Source organism: Anopheles stephensi, chromosome 2, assembly GCF_013141755.1.
Source record: "Anopheles stephensi strain Indian chromosome 2, UCI_ANSTEP_V1.0, whole genome shotgun sequence".
In the NCBI taxonomy this organism is placed as follows: Eukaryota; Metazoa; Arthropoda; class Insecta; order Diptera; family Culicidae; genus Anopheles; species Anopheles stephensi.
Genome location: NC_050202.1, coordinates 81985724 through 82004898, shown reverse-complemented (window position 1 = coordinate 82004898; position 19175 = coordinate 81985724). Strand labels below are relative to the sequence as shown.

At 48.1% G+C, this 19175-nt stretch overlaps 4 protein-coding genes across 5 annotated transcripts; 1 reads left to right on the top strand and 3 right to left on the bottom strand.

Annotated features, from left to right (window-relative positions):
- Positions 1-263: 263 nt before the first annotated feature.
- Positions 264-2792, top strand: LOC118505621 (thioredoxin-related transmembrane protein 1-like). 2 transcript variants are annotated; one of them, XM_036041683.1, is made up of 3 exons: positions 264-683; positions 859-1216; positions 1321-2792. In XM_036041683.1, the coding sequence occupies exons 1-3, from the start codon at positions 535-537 to the stop codon at positions 1828-1830; spliced, it is 1017 nt and encodes a 338-aa protein (XP_035897576.1). In that variant the 5' UTR covers positions 264-534; the 3' UTR covers positions 1831-2792. The 2 variants fall into 2 exon arrangements, with proteins under 2 accessions (XP_035897576.1, XP_035897577.1); XM_036041684.1 differs by having other exon boundaries at positions 280-683; positions 859-1195.
- Positions 1878-6250, bottom strand: LOC118505619 (peroxisome assembly factor 2). Its single transcript, XM_036041681.1, has 2 exons — positions 3735-6250; positions 1878-3658 (listed from the first exon to the last, which is right to left on the bottom strand). Exons 1-2 carry the CDS (start codon positions 6094-6096, stop codon positions 3516-3518), a joined length of 2505 nt encoding a protein of 834 aa, XP_035897574.1. The 5' UTR covers positions 6097-6250; the 3' UTR covers positions 1878-3515.
- A 142-nt stretch (positions 6251-6392) lies between these two features.
- LOC118505620 (diphosphomevalonate decarboxylase) lies at positions 6393-8174 on the bottom strand. Its single transcript, XM_036041682.1, has 6 exons — positions 7993-8174; positions 7842-7912; positions 7656-7770; positions 7454-7588; positions 7059-7384; positions 6393-6994 (listed from the first exon to the last, which is right to left on the bottom strand). The coding sequence occupies exons 1-6, from the start codon at positions 8045-8047 to the stop codon at positions 6551-6553; spliced, it is 1146 nt and encodes a 381-aa protein (XP_035897575.1). The 5' UTR covers positions 8048-8174; the 3' UTR covers positions 6393-6550.
- Positions 8175-8509: 335 nt separating this feature from the next.
- LOC118505618 lies at positions 8510-12534 on the bottom strand. The gene is made up of 3 exons (XM_036041679.1): positions 12246-12534; positions 9223-9468; positions 8510-9144 (listed from the first exon to the last, which is right to left on the bottom strand). Exons 1-3 carry the CDS (start codon positions 12264-12266, stop codon positions 9010-9012), a joined length of 402 nt encoding a protein of 133 aa, XP_035897572.1. The 5' UTR covers positions 12267-12534; the 3' UTR covers positions 8510-9009.
- Positions 12535-19175: the final 6641 nt, after the last annotated feature.

The following is a 19175-nucleotide window of genomic DNA, read 5'->3' as shown; positions in this document are numbered from 1 at the left end:
TTCAAACTGTCAGTTCGCGATTGCTGTCAGTATTCGAACATGGATTCGAAATTCGAATTACGCTTACTCTAGCTGGTTCCCCTTTTTTTATCGAATTTTGGATTTTTCTATTTGTAATCGCATAAAAAAATGGAGATTTTATATTCTTTAAGCAATGTTTTACCCCATTTTACTGTGTAAAAATACCATTATCGTGAAAACGATATTCCATGCTGTCAAACTCAATTCGAACATGACTGCTTTCGATGTTCGAACACGGTCCGGGCCAACCTGTCCGTTCTACGTTTCGAATCCAGAACAACGAACTCTGGAACAATAGCTGTCGGTTCTGTTGGATTTGACGTCTTCACAAAAAAAAGCCAAACCGGACCAGCGAAATCATCCGCCGCTACGCCTCGTTTTGTTTTCCTTTCCGTTTTCATCACCCGGCAGCCGGTTTTGCCGTCGAAAATAACCGACCAAATAGTTTTCCGCAATCGACCCTAATACCGCACACGGTAACGGTACAGCAAACGCTTACTGCGACGCGCTAGAATGATGTCCCGGACGGTACTTGTGGCGGCACTATTATGTGGCCTTGGCGTATGCCTGGTACAGTCGCACCCCGGATCGAAATCGCAGGTTATCGAACTGGACGAATCAAACTGGGATCGGATGCTGACCGACGAGTGGCTGGTGGAATTGTAAGTGTGCTCGATTTTCCTTTCCGCTCTTGAAAAAAAAAAATAAACCCCGACCGCGTGTTCCATGATGCTACACGTAGCAGATGTGCGTACTTGAACCTATCCTATCCCCTCGCTGTTAATGGTTCTCCCCCTCTTTTTCTTTCCCTCCCCCCGTTCTCACATCTTCACACAGCTACGCTCCCTGGTGTCCGGCGTGCAAAAGTCTGGCCCCCATCTGGGATGACCTTTCGACGTGGTCGGACGATTTGAACATCAAAACTGCGAAGGTGGACGTGACGTCATCGCCGGGGTTAAGTGGCCGATTCTTCGTCACCGCGCTGCCAACGATTTTCCACGTAATAAATGGTGAGTTCCGCCAGTACAAGGGACCGCGCGACATGAACTCGTTCATGTCGTTCGTCGAGGAGAAGAAGTGGGAATCGTTGGAGCAGGTGTCGGCCTGGCGCAACCCGGACTCGATCCAAATGTCGCTGGTGTCGCTGTTCTTCAAGCTTTCACACTTCCTGAAAGTAAGTAGAACCCGCTGGCGGGTAAGTGTCCGTGGAGCCTATCTGTTCCCGGTGCAACTGCAGTGTCCGTGAGAAACAAATTCTAATTCTGCACCGCCCTATTTTTTTTTTTTTTTTGCTGCTAGAATCTAAACACGATGCTTCTGAAGGAGTACGGACTGCCCGTCTGGGGATCGTACACGCTGTTCGGTATCGGCACGGTACTGCTCGGTGCGATCTTCGGCCTGATACTGGTGTGCATCATCGACTGTCTATTCCCGCCCAAGTCCAGCCAGCGGCAAAGCTTCTCCGAGCACAAGCAGAAGGTCCGGGCCGAAAAGGTACCGGAAGAGTTGCGCGGGGACGAGCTGGTGGATGAGGACGAGGAAAAGCGAACCGCCGACGTCGAGGGTGAGTATGACGATGAGGACGACAACGGTGAGGCGGAGGAAAAGGAAACGTCCGAGGGTGAGAAATACTCCGGCAGCGACGATTCGGACGACGAGAAACCGGCGGCAAAGGAGGACGCACCAGCGGAAGAGAAAAAGGAGGACAAGAAACCACAGCCGGCGGAACCGGTAGCGGACGAAAAGAAGGAAAAGACTACCACCACCAGTCCGGACGTGAGAAAACGCAAGCCAAGAAAGGCGGACTAAAGGCGGGAGCGGGGGGGGGGGGGGAGGTTTTTGAAGATGGAAAATCGTTTTTTTTCTGTTTGCTGGCTCGTTTGTCTGCGCTAAGGCAAACTAGACTATTGCAACGTGTCTTTGTTGTTAGGGGGGGGGGGGTTGACAACCCTCCAGCCCCGATTTGATGTGGTTCATTGACGAGTATGTACATGCATAGCTTGAGCGATAAAACTTTCAGGATCTGGTCCTGCTCAAGAAGGGCCCTACGCCCGAACCCCCATCGTCAGCAAACCCGCTGTGTCCATGTAAGCGTGCGTTTTGCATTTATGCTTTCCAATACTTGCTACATTCGGTTGTTTTTTTCTCTCCTATTCTATACAATTTTGCAACTGTACTTTCCCTGCTTCTTTTAACGATTTTTTCGCTTAATTGTAGTTTTGTTTTGTAAATTTAATATAGTCGATTCTACTTCTACAAACCACCTTTCGTGTGCACGTCCTGCTGCCCCGATAGTGATAATCCTACGGAAGACTCAAGAACTCGAAACATCTGCCGGCGATTGCCCCTTCTACCAGTGCGCGAAATCTCAAACCCATCCGCTTCATCCGTAATCGCTGGAGATCGCTAGCGTTTTGTACGAAATCATACTCAAAGAAGAACATCCTTCTCCTCCTGCCCCCTTAAATCACACAAATCGTTCAATGGATCAAATCATGGTTTTCAATTTTGATACATTAACCATTTTAACACGAAGACTGTGAATACGCGCAGCAGCCAATCTTCTAGCTTTAGTGTTCGTTATCCTTTGCTCTGCACGGATTGAGCATCGAGGAAACAAAAAAGGACCACGGTCGAAAGGAAGGGGGAGGGGGGGGGGGGGTCAAAAAGCGCACGAAAGAAATGTAACTGACATTCATCACGAGAGTTTTGTTTGTTTTGCGAAATAAAGTCACGGTTTGCTAGTGATAAGTGGAACCAAAACAGTGTAACCGAGTCTCGTTTGTGGATTGTTCTGCTTCACTGCACACTGCACTAAGAGTCAACGGTCTCATCCTTTTGAGACTCATATACGTCAAGGCTCTCCTTCGTCGGAAAGTTCTACAAGTGGATGAAGCCTTTTTCGCAAGTATGTCTCTTAAATCGCCAGCCCTGGGACTCTTACGACTACAAGCTCTGTTGGTAGACTCAACTTGGTATTCAAGGATACCATAAGGTACCTTGGAGGACAAAGCCCCTGTGATAATGAATGTCCTCAACACGAGGAAGCCTTTTGGGAGGTTATGGGATTTTAAAGATTTAGAGCCCTTCAAGAACCATCCATTGGCGAAAACACTTGGAAAACGAGGCTCTTCAGACGAAGTGGTCGCTTGAAATAGACAAAATCACACAGCGGCGTTATTTACACACGGCTCCATCCACTTTCATTTGTCGGCTGCTCTCCGAACTGAAATATTCTAGTATCGGTGTACGAGGACAAGGCATCCTGATGTCGGTGTTAGTCGTATGTCATCAAGATGTTCTTCCTGCGGTCCGTACATCATTCCTTTCGAACGTATGACGCATCTTCGCGTCTTTAATCCGTACGTAAAATTAATCAACAAACGTGTTCCTGCACAATGAACACAAAACCCCTCCTCCCATTCCCATCACCACTCTCCTCCTTCCCGGCTTCCCTTAAACCCGTTACCTGTGTGCGTGTTTTCTCCGCCAATTCATACGCTAAAGTTGCCCTTCAACTGATTAAAGTACGCCATATCGGCCGGGCTGATGGAGGGGATGAACTTTTTAATCGCTTGCTTGAAATCATCCTCCGTCACGATCACCTGTTCCGCACTGAGACCCTCATTGATGGAATCTGAAAAGGCAAGGGGGGGGGGGGGGGGGATACATTCGAATTGTGTCGTTCGGTATTGGCAACAAGGCACTAGTACCTCCTGCAATCGCTTCCTTTACCGTGCGCCGTACCGCACTCAGCCAAGCGTTCGAGCCGATCGAGTACATATCCGCACCGGTCATATCCTGCTGCAAGCGTTCGGCGATCTTTCGCAGCGTGAGGTTCGCGGCTAGCTGGAATCGCCCGGTCACAGCACGCAGCACACTTTCCTTGTCCTCCACGGTACAGCTCGGCCCTACGTAAAGCAGCTTATCGAACCGGCCCGGTCGCAGCAGGGCAGGATCGATCAGATCGGGCCGATTCGTGGCCGCCAGGATGAAAATCTGCCGGCCCGGATCCTTCGATATGCCGTCCATCTCGCTGAGCATTTGCGAAACCACACGGTCCATAACGCCGCCCGAATCGCCACTGACCCCGCGGTTCGGGGCCAACGAATCCAGCTCGTCCAGAAACAGCACGCACGGCGAAGCGGTCCTTGCCCGGGCGAACACTTCCCGCACGTTCTGCTCGCTCTGGCCGACGTACATGTTTAGCAGCTCCGGGCCCTGCACGGACAGGAAGCTTAAGTTGCACTCGGTCGCGACCGCTTTCGCAATCAACGTCTTGCCGGTGCCCGGTGGCCCGTACAGCAGGATGCCCGAGCGGCGCATATTTTTCCCCATCAGATGCTTGTGGCGTAACGGCAAACCGATCGAGTTTTGTATTTCCGACTTCAGCTTCGCCAGCCCGCCAATCTCCGACCACAGCACCTTCGGCACTTTCGGTGCACCGAGACTGTCCGAGAAGGTGGCTTGCATGCTTTCGAGCGAGTGCAGGAAATGTTTCGCCTGCAGCCGTGTTTCCTTCGAACGACGCCACGTTTCCAGCGCATTCCCGTACAGCAGCTCCAAATCGGACAGCGTAAAACCTTGGCTTTGATCCGCGATCTTTTGCAGCTGGCGGCACGGAAGCCGATACCGGTGGCCGAGACCGATCCAGCGTAAAAGCTCCAACCGTTCGGGCGTTGTTGGAGGCTGGAGCTGTATCACCTCCAGGAACAGTGAGGTCAGTTTGGGTGTGTTGGATTCTTTCACGTTTGCCAGTGCCACTACCACCACCGGATGGGAATAGTTGCGCCCGAACAGGGTGGATAGTTCCGCCTGAAACGAGCCCGTTATCCGCTGATCCTCGTGGCCCTCGTTGTCCACACCGAACACTTCAAAGTTTTCCAGACAAATAATCAGCGGTTCGCAAACCTTTGCCTTGTTAAATGCCGTGCTTAGTTTCGTTTCCGTTTGGGAGCTGATCGAGGTCATGATTTCGCTACAGTCCGCATAGTAGATCGGGATACCGAGTGCACTAGCGACGGAGCGCAGCACGGCCTGCTTCCCGATGCCCCGTTCGCCACGCAGCATAAACACGGGATAAATCGAGTTTTGCACCAACCCGTTGTTTTCCATCCTCATGTACGCCTGCAGGGACGAGCGTAGCGAGTCGTAGTATTTGCGCAACCCGAACGGACAGCTCGGCCGCATGTTCGACCCATCGAACCGTTCCGGAAGCAAGAAGTTATTGTACGTCGTCGTTTGCTGGAGGGTGGTAAGGCTTTTCTGCACGATGCCACTCATCTCGAATCCGCCGGCCGTCGAATCGAGATTTAGGCATTTAAACCAAAGCGCCTTCATGTGTGCTAGGGTGGCGAAATTTTTCGTGTAGAACGTGTTGCCCAAAAAGCGCTCCGTCAGTGGTATCTGGTAGGTGTGGTTCCGGTAGAGCAGGCGGGGCGTTTCAAAGTATCGTCCCAGGATGAAATCGACCATGTCGGAACTTAAGTCGTACGGCGTTTGGTAGATGAAGATGTTCGCTTTGGCGACAATCGCTGGCAGATGCTGCCCTTCGGTGATACGCTGCAAACGGCCCCAGTATCGTTCTCCATGGCGGGTGTACCGTTCGTTCAGATTTTCGACCAAGTTTTCCTTGACCCACAGTGCATTGAGCGGCACTGCCGGATGGGGTGCTATCTGGCAGAGCAGCGACACATCCTGCTTGTTCAGTATGATCGACACAAGACTTTTGTCCGGCTGAGCAAACGTTTCGGTTGGTTCCGTTGATTTAGCTACCTTCAGGACAAGATTGATCCAATTAATTTCTCGCTCCACCACGTACTCCCGGAACACTGTGGGTGATACGAAGAGTGTGTGTTCCGAGTTCACCAGCTGGTCGGACTGAAGCCGTTCGAAAAGGACATTCGGTATGGGCTGTAGATAGAAATCCAGGCAGCGAAGTTTCAGCTCGGACCGAAGCTTTTTGAACCCTTGCAGCAACACAAACACGGGAAAATAGTAGGCCGGGTAGCGTGGAAACCGTATGCGGGAGATGTACAGCAGCAAGCGCCATCGTTTAATTTGGTTATCTGCCATTTTTCGGGGGCAATGGAACCGGTGCAAACTATTTTACTTTATCACTCACAGCTTGGTGCGGGGATTGGTGGCGAAAACTAACATCATTAGTGCAAAAACTAGCGCGGTGTTGCTCGTGAAACGTTCCATAAACGGAATAAAAACAAACCTTGATACACACAAGCAGCTGACAGCTGGCACAGCTGATAGCTGTCAAATGAAAACGTCAAACAGGCTAATTTCAAATTTTGCAAAAATAAAACCGTTATTTATGCTTGTTATGCTTGTGAAACTGATTTAAGAAAACAAAAAACGGCTTTTCTTGCTGTTCATTTTATTGCAAACCCCCATTAAGCTCTTCCCATGTAAGTAAATAAATAAAGTTAACCTCACAAAAAGGCCCTGGAAGCAATGAAATCACCACCGAAAGTAGATTGATAGGTAATAAATAAACTTGTAAGCCACCTTTGCACGCTTAATCAACGCGTTTCGGTCCTTCGCCAACCTTCGTGTGAATAATGTAGCGTAACAGGTTCGGTTCTTCAACGGCAAACGTTTCCAGCACACTTGCCGGGACGGCCTGCATGGCTGCCTCATCATTCGGAATGCCTTTATAGTACTCGTCTGCCGTACTTTCAGTGAACGGAAAGACACGACGCACGATGGCCGACACTTCGGCCATATCTTTCTCCAGCAGGAACAGGCACGCGTTCGGACCGGCATCGAAGCTGTACGCGACCTTAATGGGCGCGTTTTCCCCGGCAAGACTATTGATTTGATCCACCAGCCGGATGATGGTCCGTGACACATCGTTCATGTAGAAGCACGGTGGATAGGTGTCCAAACATATGGCGTGGAATTGGTTGCTATCCTTCATTGCAATACGCCCGAACGTGTCAAAGTCTTTTTGAGCGATTGCCTACATAAAAAAGAGAAGAAATAAATTATCCGCAAGGAAATGAGAGTATTCATTTCCTACTAACCTTCTGAACCAACTTTACACGTTCCGGTACGCATACGGAAGCACGATGTTTGAGCAAGTCGGACGTTTTAACGCTGGTGGCCATTCCATGCGTAGAAGCGGTAGCTTTTTTACGATCACTTACAACTAGCACCAGCACGTGCATTTCCGGCCATGCGGAAGCCGGTGCTAGCTGGATCGCTAGTGAGTCGGAACCATCCGAACGCTCACCGCGTGCCCATTGCACGTACCCGGAATGAAGACTGCGACAGGCCGAACCACTTCCCATGCGAGCTATACCGCTCAACTCTTCACTTTCGATTCCATAAAGCGTTGCCAATGTATACACTGGAATTGTTTATTGTTAGGGATTATTAAATCAAAATTCTCTATATAACTATGGAAGCTCACACTCACCGAAACAAGCATATCCTGCCGCACTGGAGGCCAACCCTGCGGCGGTAGGAAAATTGTTCTCCGACTCCACCAGAATGTTCCACTCCAGCATCTCGGGCTTCGGACATTTGCCAGAAGCTTTAGCTCTCCTACGCACTGTAGAAACGGCACAAAACAACCCCAAATGTAACAAAGATTTTCACTCAAAGGCTTTGACTCTAACCTTCCTGAAGGCATCGTTGGATACGTGGATTCTCGAACGACTCTTCCACGCCATTTAAGCGAAGCACATTCTTTGCTATCTCTGGACCGGCAGTGATCGTGGTTTTCGTACGTAGCTAGAAGTAAGAATATGGAAGCAGCTCGTCATGAATTATTTAACATCCCACGGAGCATCCCCATCGCTTACGTTGTCCGTCGAGAGGGTAACGCTGATAGAATCGTTTATCGGCAAAATCAGGTCATCGTCACGCTTTCCCCCTAAAAATGTGTGTACCAGAAGATGAACAGTTTCGCTCGCGTCGGTTCGGAGGAAAGGCCAATCGAATGAAGCTACTTACAGTATTTTATAATGGCAATATTCACCGGCGCAATGCATGTGACCGAAGTGGACATAATGCACGATTACAAGGTTCGTTTTACAACTTAAACAACAACGAAAAACAACAGAAAAATCCTCTAAATTCCACGAGCTAACTTTTACCTGGTGTTTCTCTTTTGGAACTGTGCGTTTAGAGCGGGTGGTTCAATTCGCAAACGAAATGTCACACAAAAACGTAAACAAACCGGGATCTCTCTCGCTCTCGCACTCTCGCGCGGTTATTTTCTCTCCGCTGAGAAAGCATGGTTTGAATTACTTTTTCCGCCACATGGCAGCCGTTACAGTATTTTGGATTTTCACTTGTTTTTAAGTAAAATTCAATTTTCAAACACGTTGGTACAAGAATTTTTAGTGAGATAATTAATTAGAATGGATGCTGTAGCGCTTAGCAAAGGTTTTTTTGCTTGTCGGATGTAATTAATCGAGCCCCCCCCCCCCCCCCCTCACCAGTAACAGGCACGTAATGATTCTTTTTTGTACACATTAAAAAAAGCTTTATTTTTTACCTAATTAGTCGTAACTAATCGCCTGCAAGCTTTCGTGAACATCTTGCGTGAAATACTTTGTTCAAGGCTAAGTACCTTTCCTTTCCTCGGTAAGTATCATATGTTTTGTTTGATTCTTTACAATGTTTTTTTTTTCCCCTTATGAGCTACATTTGCCGAAAGGTGAATAGACATTACATACAATCACAGTTACAATTAAAGGACTTTACGGACGAGCAACAGTACGATGGCGTGCTGTATGAGATATTTAAAAACAAAACGATGAGGTGACACATACGATCGCTTTTGCTGTGAATAAATAACCGATGGCGCAATGAATGATGTAAACTATCAATAATAAATACTATCGTGAAGGTAAGTTTCCAAACGTAAAGTAGTGCTAGCTAGCTAGTAGTAATTGCAGATGGAACTTGGAACGAGAAATTCTATTCAAGGGGTTGGGAGAGCTGTCCACGGCTGCCGCGGGCCGGTTACGTTTGTATCCCATAGTAAACGTACTCTTTGCACCATGTCATCGTGTGATCCTCATTGTTGCAGCACATTGGGAACACTATCGAAGATTTCGTCACCTTCGAACAGCGCTGGCACAGCTCGTTTATGTCCTCCTGTGGGGGGATTGAAAGAAAGGAAAGGCATTCAATAAGATGCACAGTTCGGTTCGGGCATTATGTTTGATCACTTACATCTTCATAACACTGTTGCACTCGCTTGTAATCGGCGTCGTAGTAATCCTCATAATCTGTGGATCGCCGTTGGTGCTGATGGTTGCGCTGGTGGGTCCTTTCGGCCGTGGCTGTCCTGCTGTGCAGGAGATGATCCATGAGACGCAATTGTTTGCTGTGTCGCACGCTCGACGGCCTTGCCGCGATGTGTGGTACAAGACTAACCAGACAAACTATCACCAACACCAGCCGTAGCGAATTCACCATCTATTGAGGGAGGACAAAAGAAAAAAGAAAAAAAAGGAAAACCATAAGCACATTGATATAGGGCGAAAAAGATGCAATTCATCGTGGAGCGGAGCGATCTATGAGGCGGCGATGATCGGTCTGAAGGTTTGTTCCAAAGTCCACTGTCGCAGATGCCAAACACACGGCACGGCATGGCACACACACCACCACCAAGTCATGGGTCAGTTTGTGAGTAAACAAACACCCGGGGGCCATTTCGTTTCTTCGGTGCAGGATTTTGATAAGACCGTTCGAGAGTCCCCTTTCAGAATCCCTTCACGTTCCGCAAACAAACTGAATCATCTGCCCAAAGGAAGTAAAGCCCAGTGGGTGGGCGTCTGGGACCGTGGCTCTACGCAACATCACCCACCGCAGTGGGCAGCACCAGGATCCACCCTCGCATTGACATTCGCACGCCTTTCAAGTGCATTCGTTTGCGATTGCATGCACTCCCACACACGCCACACTTGATAAGCGCGGTGTTCAGATCGATGGCCGCAACAAATAAATCCTACACGGTGAACGACACGTCGCCGACCGTGCTAGACGATCGTGATCTGTACGTGTACGCGGTGTTCCTCTGGCGGCGCAAGATGGCGGAATTGAGCCACATGCCGCAAGGAAGGCATGAGAGGCATGACGACAAACAGTCCACCATCCACGAACACACCTCGCGGTAAGTGTTTGCGGTGACATGGTTACTAGCAAACTCGGATGCACCGAGAGCACATGATAAGCCAGCAGCTCTACACAGCCATGACACAGTTTTCCCCTTTTCTTCGCCATATTGTCGACCGGACTCCTCTCGTGGCGGCTGCTCAACGGGTAAACAACACAGCACAGCCCCCCCCCCCCCCCCCCCCCCGAAAGGATGCTTAACACGCTGTCTCCGGGTGCGGTACTTGATTTGTCCAAAACCGTCCAGCACATCAGCTGACCGCACAAAAAAACAGCCACCTTTGGGCGGAAGGAGCTCATCGTTAGATTCATGACATCACTGCTTGCTCCTTCGGTAGGTTATCGTGCAGCCCGGCGGCCAAAGCTAACGAGCGCAAATTACATCACGCTCTTCGAGGCGAAAGGCGCACCCCTGCGAAATCCCGAAAAGTTCCCCCAGCCGAGAACGCACGGGCCCGACCAGTTGCTAAGGGCCCACCCGGTTTTGTTATGATCTCCGACAGTGCGGGATGAGCACCGATCAACTTGTCCGCTAATCTTTCAATTGGACCTAGCAGCAGCCAAAATCGAACCCCCCCCCCTTTCCAGGTGACGTCACTAAATTTGACACTTGTTGGTGGACACAGCTGGACTACGCTGGACGACATTGGCGGCTTATCAACGACCGGATCCGGAACTATCAGCACCTCTAACGTGCGGTGCTCTGCATACAGACAGTACGCGATAAGCGCCGATGCTGTTCGCCACGCTGACACACTGACAACGATCAAAACAATCAGGCTAGTGCTGGCGCCATGCGGTAAAGTGCATAGCAGCGACACCAACCAACTAGTCGGCCATTGACCGCCATTGGTTGCGTTTAGTGACACGGAGGGTGTAGCCTTGGCCAGAGGCCATACCTCACTCCCCGCTACCGGATACAGCTGCATCGTAAACAACCGCTAGCACCGGCCACTACCGGGGGACAGCCAATGCAAAGTTCCTCACGTGATGTGGAGGGAGCGATTATTGGACGCGATAAGCGATCACCGTCCAACGATATGCGAATGTAATCGCGATCACGTACCGACGGTGCAGGTGTGCGAATTGCAACACTATTTCATCATATTGCATACAATTATTAATCTCACAATTCGCCACAAGCTGATAAGGTGTGGTGCCCACCACACCATCGGGTCCGATCAGGCTAAGCCATCTGGTCTATGATGCCGGGCCGAACAATCTTAATGAGTCAATGTGCAATCAGGACTGTGTCCCCATTCCAGGTGTCGCTCTGAATTACAATACAGTTCTAGCCCCAGACCGTGCCAGGTGTGCATGTTGGAAAGGATAAGTAGAGCCGTTGGTTGAGTCATAGACGTGGGCACCAGTCGGCAGTATCAGGGGCAGGTCGGCCGTTACGTCGGACGCTCGTGATATTCACATTCGTCACACGCGCATGACACACCGTCCCCGTCTGGGAATATCTGGCTCTAGCTGCTCCGGCAGGGTACGAGCCTCCCCGTTGCATTTCTTGTTCGCGTGCGCAGATAAGCCACTTACGCATGAGATTCTTTTCCAATACTCTATTGCCAACAGGTTGGGTGGCGTATTTGAACTCGTTTTAAAAATTTCAAATGTCTGTCAACTTTGTGCCCGGGGGTGCTGGCGTACAGCAAGACACAAACATCAGTAGCTTTGTTCCTAGTATTAACTAGTTGTTTTCGTAAGGATTTCTAGGAGATTGATAACCATCTCTCGAGCAATGCGATCAGCTTTGTAGCTTAGGGAAAAAAATATGCAATAATAATAACCAGCTTTCTGTTGAAGTCTTGTAGTTGTGGGACCTGGTGGAATGGAACGTTCCAGATGGACCCATCTCCAGGAGAGTAGGCGAAAGATGAGGGCCCAATAATGGCTTCACCGATATTTGTACGATCAAGTCTTTAAGGTATCTCTGAAGAGTATCGCTTGGGACTAACTATGACTTGCACTACTCAAAAGCTGACTAACCAACCTTCGAATGGAGGAACAGACCAATCATGTTGGTATATTCTGCACTACCGATCAAAGCGATCTAAGTCACACGATATGCTTACCTTACTGCTCTTGTACTCCATCGTCACGAATTGATCTCCTTTTCAGCACTGTCTCTTGTATTTCTTAAATCCACAATGTCCTGAACGCACTTTCGTTCCTTGATTCTGAAATCACACACGAATCCTTTTTTCACACACTGTATCACTCTCTCTCTCTCTCTTTCTCTCTCTATTGCTCTCAAAATTCTTCACACGCCGGTCCGACACACGATTCACACTCTAACCCTGCACCGGGTACCGTCTCGATCGAATGCTATCAATGAAGTGAGCTTGCTCGTGGACGAACACCGGCAGTACTATTTATTTATACACAACCGGAAAATACCGCTCTCGGCAAACCGGCGCTCAATTGTGTTGTAGCTCAATCTCTCGCGCACGTCGCTGGTGTGTGTCGAAGGAGTGGAACGGACCGTTCCCGATTGGCTTCGGTCCGGTGGCGCCCCCGCCATACGTTATCTTGTAGCTCAGTTTTTTTTTCTTTTCTTGGAGCGCCTCCTCGTCCGTCCAGTGTGATGTGGTGGACACTTTACTACTGCGTAACCTGCAAGTCTCGTGCGAGAATCGTGATCAAGCGATTGTTTTTCTTTCCCGACAAAAAAGCGAGCGGCACTTGCGATGATAGATGCCGGTGCTCCAAATTGTGCGCCACTGATACCGATCACGTTGCACAGCTTGCAAGATCATGGACGCTGATACGGGATCGGCGGGAACTCCCGTACGCTTTAGCCAACAATTTCACCCGATTGCATCACGGGAAGCACCGGTCGACGGTCGCCGGTACGCGGAAGGAGGTTAATCTAGGGATGAATGGAATTCCTTGCGCCGATTGTTTGGGCTCTCGGGCTGCCCATCCATCCTTACTACAGACGGTCACCTACAATGTTGCGCAGTTGTGTATTTTGCGTGATAATCTCGCTCACGCTACGCGATTGATAATGCACGACCATTGGACGACGCCTAGCACGATCGCTTTTACTCGCACTTCAGTTCCGCACGATCATTGGGGGAACATTTTAAAAGGTGCTTTGGTGATCGCCTCGCCTGTAGCTGCATAAATGCATCGATCGAGCGTTCCCCCGGCGGGGAGCTAGTTAAGAGGACTGGTGCAAGGTCAAGGAGTTGAACAAATACGCCCGGTGCTGTCATACCGTTGTTATGCTGCTGGTGGGTTTGCCCGGACGGTTGACATGGATGGCGTTGGATCAATTATCACGCACCGCCTGGGAACGTTCGATCGATCTCTGGTGGCCGGGTGACACGTGAAGGTGCGCACGTCTAATTGCTTGCTGGACGTTCCCCCGTTTTCTTCGGGAAGCTACCATTACCTGGGAAATACCCTTAACATGCTGCCCGCCACGGCTGGACTGGGGGGGTTGGGTACGAGACTATCTCCATGAACGGAGTCGATCAAGAACTGCTTTGTGGCACACACCTCTCCCAACAAAACAATACAAAAATAACAACACAGGCACATGATGGATGGCACCAGTGCTTTGACGTTGATGCAAAGATGCGTCTTTCACGGGCGTTATCATTCGGCTTGGCATCCGAGAATGCCTTCCTCTCAGCTCGTTTGATGGGTTGATCTGAAACTTATCTACCGCGACTATGTTCCGCTAGCGAAGGTATCCTTCGCTATTCTCTCCCACCCACCAGAATCGCATCACGATAGCCTGGGTGACTGATAAGGCTCCGAGTCATTATCGAAGTGTCATGGGTTTTCTACCCATGACGGTCCTGACCAGTGACGCACGGCAGAAGAAAATGTTTGAACTCCGGCTAGACGTCGGTCGGGAAAATGGGGTGACTAAGCACGACTGGAGCCCCACACTAAAAACCCACTTCATATCTGGATCACTAGGTACACGAATGATAGCATCTCGCGCCCGTGGGTGGGCAGTGGTTCTTTCTTTTCGACCAAATACCTTCGACTATCGAAGCCTACGTACGGTGTCACGTGCCCAAAGGCTGCTGAAAGAAGAGGGAGGGGGGGGAGGGTGTTTGGCGGCCAAATTGTTACGAAAAGCGTAAACTTTCCCACCGATACTGAGCAGCGTACTATAAGCTGGCCAATAAATTTTAGCCCACCCAGAATCAATTGCAAGGCATTTCCAGCGTAAATCTTACGTCAGAATAGATAACCGGGCCTTAATAATTGGTACCGATCGAGGCACGAACCATAAATTTACTATGGGACATTATTTTTTTTTGGGATATCCCCCATTCGGACGGTTGTGCATGGGATGATGAAGTTCTTTGGAATCCTGCCGTTATCAAATCGTCGCCGTGTGACTTACCTCCATCGCACGTTTTATCGTCAGTTATTTTCCGTCCACTGTATTCACCAATTAAACCTCTCTCCATTAGCATTGTGCTGCTGTGATTTCCCCAGTGTGGCCAGGTGTGGCGTTGGGATTACTCAGTGACATAGGAATGAAATTAAGCAATCGATTTACTATCAATAAGGTGTAATAAGCTGCTCAATTAGTATGGCTAAATATTTTGAGCACATAAAATTGGACACGATGGATCGAAGGTTGATGACGATAGGCGTTGGAGATTTTCCACCAGTAATACAACGGGTTAAATTAACTTTACCTCTCGTTAAAATGTTTGCCTTATTAGATTTTATAGTTCTGCTGCGGGGAAGAAAAGCATTAATAAGAGGAAGAGGTACAAAATTTTCTCCAATATGACTTTCAACCCTTAAGTGACAATTCCCAAAATAAAATGAATTTAGAGTGATTATTGTGATCGGTTGACCACCAGTCAGGAAATTTTTATTTTATTTCTTGTTTAACCCTGTTCCTTATGAAGTTGTTGTAAGCAATAAGAGTTAATCGATAAACAAATCTTAAATTGAGGCACTTCAAAATAATAGCCATTAGAGAATTTAAAAGAAGGGATGTATGATGTAGAACAAAACAGTAGAAAAAGTGCGATTTAATCTGAACGATGTATAAATTTTATAGAGGACCGGGCAAGGCGACAGCGGCACCTGTCTTTACACAGCAGGACCGAGGTTCAACTCCCATCCAGACAAGCTCCCCTTACGCAGGGCTGCCAGAAATGGCAGGACGAGACCTTTGCAGGTTGGAGTGCCAACAAAGAAGAAGAAGTCTCTGACGAAAAAAAAATCATGACATTAATTGCTAAACTCAAATTCATGTTAAATAATTTATTGTTTTAAATTTACAATTAAAACCTTTCTTCAAAGCAGGGGTGGCTCATGCTTGAGTCATGAGATCAAGAGTGGCGTATCTCGCTTCAAAATGGTTTGGGGTTCCTAGAATCCCCGACCAGGTAGAGGGTCCCGAACTCACTAACATTACTCGCGTAATGTATCCGCCTGGCCTCTGACTCTGGGCCACCCGATTAGAGGCCGTTAGAGGCCTCCCCTACTTCTAGGATCTATATTGAATTATCTTTATTATTATTAAGACTTATATTTTTTAGGCATTCTATCAATCAGAAATTCTTTGGTCCTCATTGGTGTCCCGAGACTGAGTTTGAGCCTGCATTATCTTATAAAACCTTGCTGCTGTAGTAAGAGAATTCCACGGTTTGGTCTACCAGGTATCATTCTCATGACGTCCTCAGTTTGACAGTTTTTAATCGTTTTACAATGATAACTTTCAAAATTATTTTAAAAATGTTATGGTGATGGTCCCGAAGGGTAGCAAATACATTCAGATTAAATATCCCCTAACTTAAACAAAATTAAAATAAATCCACCGAAGGGTTAACCTATTTGGACTACGTGAGGATGATCACGTTCCACTGTGGCGATCACGCTTTTGGCGGTGGTGGCAAAACGGCCTCCAAGGAATCACACGGGCGCCGGCAAACCGGCTCAGGATTCTGCGGTATTTCCGGAACCGTTCAGCGGCCATGCTCAGGTGCAACTCTTTTTACCCACCTAAAGCCCACCTCAAGCAATCTGATGCAATCGGGCCGGTCCGTTGCTAGTTCGCCAGGCCAGGGAAAAGAAAGCAGTTGGTCCAGGGAATGTAGTTTGCATGGCGGGACGGTGCTGCAACACTCATGTTCAACGGTGAGCGATTTCTCACATGATGATACAGCACAAAACATGTTTAAACAAGAAATTCGCAACCTTCGTTCCTTCTTCGTAAAAAACGAGAGAGAGAGAGAGAGAGAGAGAGAGAGAGAGAGAGAGAAAACTCCACAACCACCAGGCGCATGCTTGAGCCCCATCATGCACGTTGTACGGGGATAAGGAGTCCAATGTTTAAAGCAAAAAAATCCAACCAAAAATTCTTCGAAACCATTAACAAGTTATTTCGGCGGCTATTCGCTTTGTGCTCTCTTCGTCGAAACCGTGCCCCGAATCCACGAGCTCGATTTGCGACCACGCGGAGCTTATCGACCGCGTGCGCCAGCGCAAGTGAAAGAGATTTGGGCGCTGCGACAGCGATCGCGATAGCGGGTCGCACAACGGCAGGGACTGTTCGCGAAACGTGGCGTGGCGCGTCCCCGGCGTATGCCGGCCGGCTGCAACAGCTGATGGCGATGATGAGTAATGCCAACGCCAACACGTACATACAGGACGGATTCGCAACAGCTGACCGTACACGACCAGCGCAAGATTGAGGATCGTATTGGACGCTGCGCTCCGGATGGCGTTCGTCTCCGTTCTTTCGGGTCCCGCAACGTTTTAGATGGTGGGGATGGTTTCGATTGGTCGATGCCATTGACACAATTGGAGAGCACTTCAACCGTCACCATGAAGCGGGGTTTTTCTCTTTCATTCATCTCTACTTCGTGCATTGAGATTCAGCATGAGGATCACTTCACATGGCTGAGGGACGTTGGACTTTGTGAGGTGAACATTTTGGCGTACCGGTGTTGCTAAGGGACCAACTGGTCCTCAAGTCGCGCCGCCCCCGGGGCTCGTGTGGGGTGATGACGTTGCCCGCTTCCAGCGTGCCCGCTGACCGATCCTCTCCTACCTATCGTGCTGCGCCGGTGACGTAGTCGAGAGCACATGCTTTATGGGACACGCTTTTAACAGTTCTGGGGCGACAGCTTGTGCAAACAGGATGTACTGCGAGGTGTGAGACGTGTGACGTGTGAATGGTGAAATTGATTTTGATATGTCAATTTGTATGATCGTGCGCCATGCAAGAGCTGAAGCATGACTAACAAGAATGCAATGCACCTGGCGATTGCTGAGCTATTGTAGCTCAAATATTCAAATATAGTATTTTATAATCGATTATATGACAGCTCCAATTACGTCAATTCAGTCAGCTTGTTCACTTGAAAAGATACTGTTCTCGGTACGAATCGTTTCCTTGAACTCGCGCTACACCCCCCATTTCAACGATTAGTACGTAACGCTTCTGTTATATATCAATCATTTTACGTTTTCAGGCTTGTCAAATGTTGATGGCTACAAGAGTTGCTTTATAACTTTGACGATTAAATGCCTTTTCAAACATAATACCCAAAGTTCCCGTGGTATGCTCGAAAATTCCGCTGAAGATTCAGTATCACTTCGCATTGGTGACTCTGTTTCACATGAACATAAAACATTGCATGATTCCGATTATGACACGTACGGGGAAACCTTTCCTGATAAGACCATGCCCAAATGCCATTGACAGCTGTAACTGGCGCTTCGATGCGCGACATTCCCAGGGAAGGTCATCATGATTGGGCACTATCACCGATCGGAACCACGATGACCGGCAAAAACCAATCCTTGGGGTAGCTTAATTCATCGAGCACCGTATGGGTCGTTCTGTTAATATCGCAATGCGGAAGGTTCCGGTACGGAATGGCTCTTATCTGATGATGCTTTCGGTGTTTTCGGTTGAAGCTGATAGCCTTATGCTTAATTCTCATACTCTTTGCGATAATGCTCCTTGTAATATCACCGCACCGTATGTTGTTTGACCGAGTTTTGAGGTCATGTTACGTGGCATCTTGTAATGGATTGATGGATTGGAATGTTGTTGTATGATACTCTCTGTTATTGTAACAAGAAATTTATGTTGAAGTATGCCTCATGTATTTTTTTTCTTGCTTTTGGCTCTATTTTTTCTATTTTATGTGCTACAAGAATCATTCGTGTAGAAAAAAAGGAACAGGATTGAGATGAAAATAGGATAATAATCATTCGAATACTACCATCGCTCTTGCACATAGTAATTTTGAAAAATATAAACCATAATTTTAAAGTGGTCAAGATTTTTCGATGCGGAAACTTTTGTGCTTGATCTTAGCACAATATTATAAAATAGATCCAGCATTTTGCGCTTCGTATACGGTGGCCTTAAAATAACGAAACAACCAATTAACGATAATTTTGAATTTTATCTGAGCACGGATAATCGAGTCTTCCCAACTCGAGCGATGTTTTCCTGAATAATGGTCTTTCGTCGACTAGCTGAAGCGAAATAGAATCATCAGTGCGTCTCTTTTTGTCTCGCTGTGTTTCTTGCTCTATCATTTTGCACCTTGACTATGGGCAAATACACTCTACCATACCATTTCATTATAGGCATTTTGTTATCTTTATTCGTTACTATCAGTGCATTTTCTCATACATTTTCGTTTCTTTCACGTATCTCGTACAACTGGGGCAAGCATACATTTTTTATAAGTTATCTATGTATGCTAAATTTAATGTAATTAACAATAAAACTTTGCTGTTAGTGTTCATAATTTACACTCTAGACACCTAACAAATGAAGAAGGGATGGTATTCCGTGTAAACCCTTTAGTAACGCGTTACAGTTACGGAAACGTTAGCTGAACGCCATATCTGGATTATCCGTGGACAGGGCTGATCGGCCCGCGATTTCTGGGCGATGATTTCCATAGACTGTCTCTTTCCACCTCACTCGAAGCAACGTCTTCTTTTAAACATTTCACTATGCAATATAACCAATCGATGATCTTTTT

Bases quoted from the DNA above. Each gene is read 5' to 3' on its own strand.
- LOC118505621 (XM_036041683.1), top strand. From the start codon at position 535: ATGATGTCCCGGACGGTACTTGTGGCGGCACTATTATGTGGCCTTGGC. The intron at 684-858 runs GTAAGTGTGCTC...ATCTTCACACAG, and splicing joins GACGAGTGGCTGGTGGAATT to CTACGCTCCCTGGTGTCCGG. The intron at 1,217-1,320 runs GTAAGTGTCCGT...TTTTGCTGCTAG, and splicing joins TAAGTAGAACCCGCTGGCGG to AATCTAAACACGATGCTTCT.
- LOC118505619 (XM_036041681.1), bottom strand. From the start codon at position 6,096: ATGGCAGATAACCAAATTAAACGATGGCGCTTGCTGCTGTACATCTCC. The intron at 3,659-3,734 runs GTACTAGTGCCT...TTGCCTTTTCAG, and splicing joins AAAGGAAGCGATTGCAGGAG to ATTCCATCAATGAGGGTCTC.
- LOC118505620 (XM_036041682.1), bottom strand. From the start codon at position 8,047: ATGTCCACTTCGGTCACATGCATTGCGCCGGTGAATATTGCCATTATA. The intron at 7,771-7,841 runs GTAAGCGATGGG...TCTTACTTCTAG, and splicing joins TTACCCTCTCGACGGACAAC to CTACGTACGAAAACCACGAT. The intron at 7,385-7,453 runs GTGAGTGTGAGC...AAACAATTCCAG, and splicing joins GGCAGGATATGCTTGTTTCG to TGTATACATTGGCAACGCTT.
- LOC118505618 (XM_036041679.1), bottom strand. From the start codon at position 12,266: ATGGAGTACAAGAGCAGTAAG. The intron at 9,469-12,245 runs GTAAGCATATCG...CTCCCTCAATAG, and splicing joins TGGAGTACAAGAGCAGTAAG to ATGGTGAATTCGCTACGGCT. The intron at 9,145-9,222 runs GTAAGTGATCAA...ATCCCCCCACAG, and splicing joins TGCAACAGTGTTATGAAGAT to GAGGACATAAACGAGCTGTG.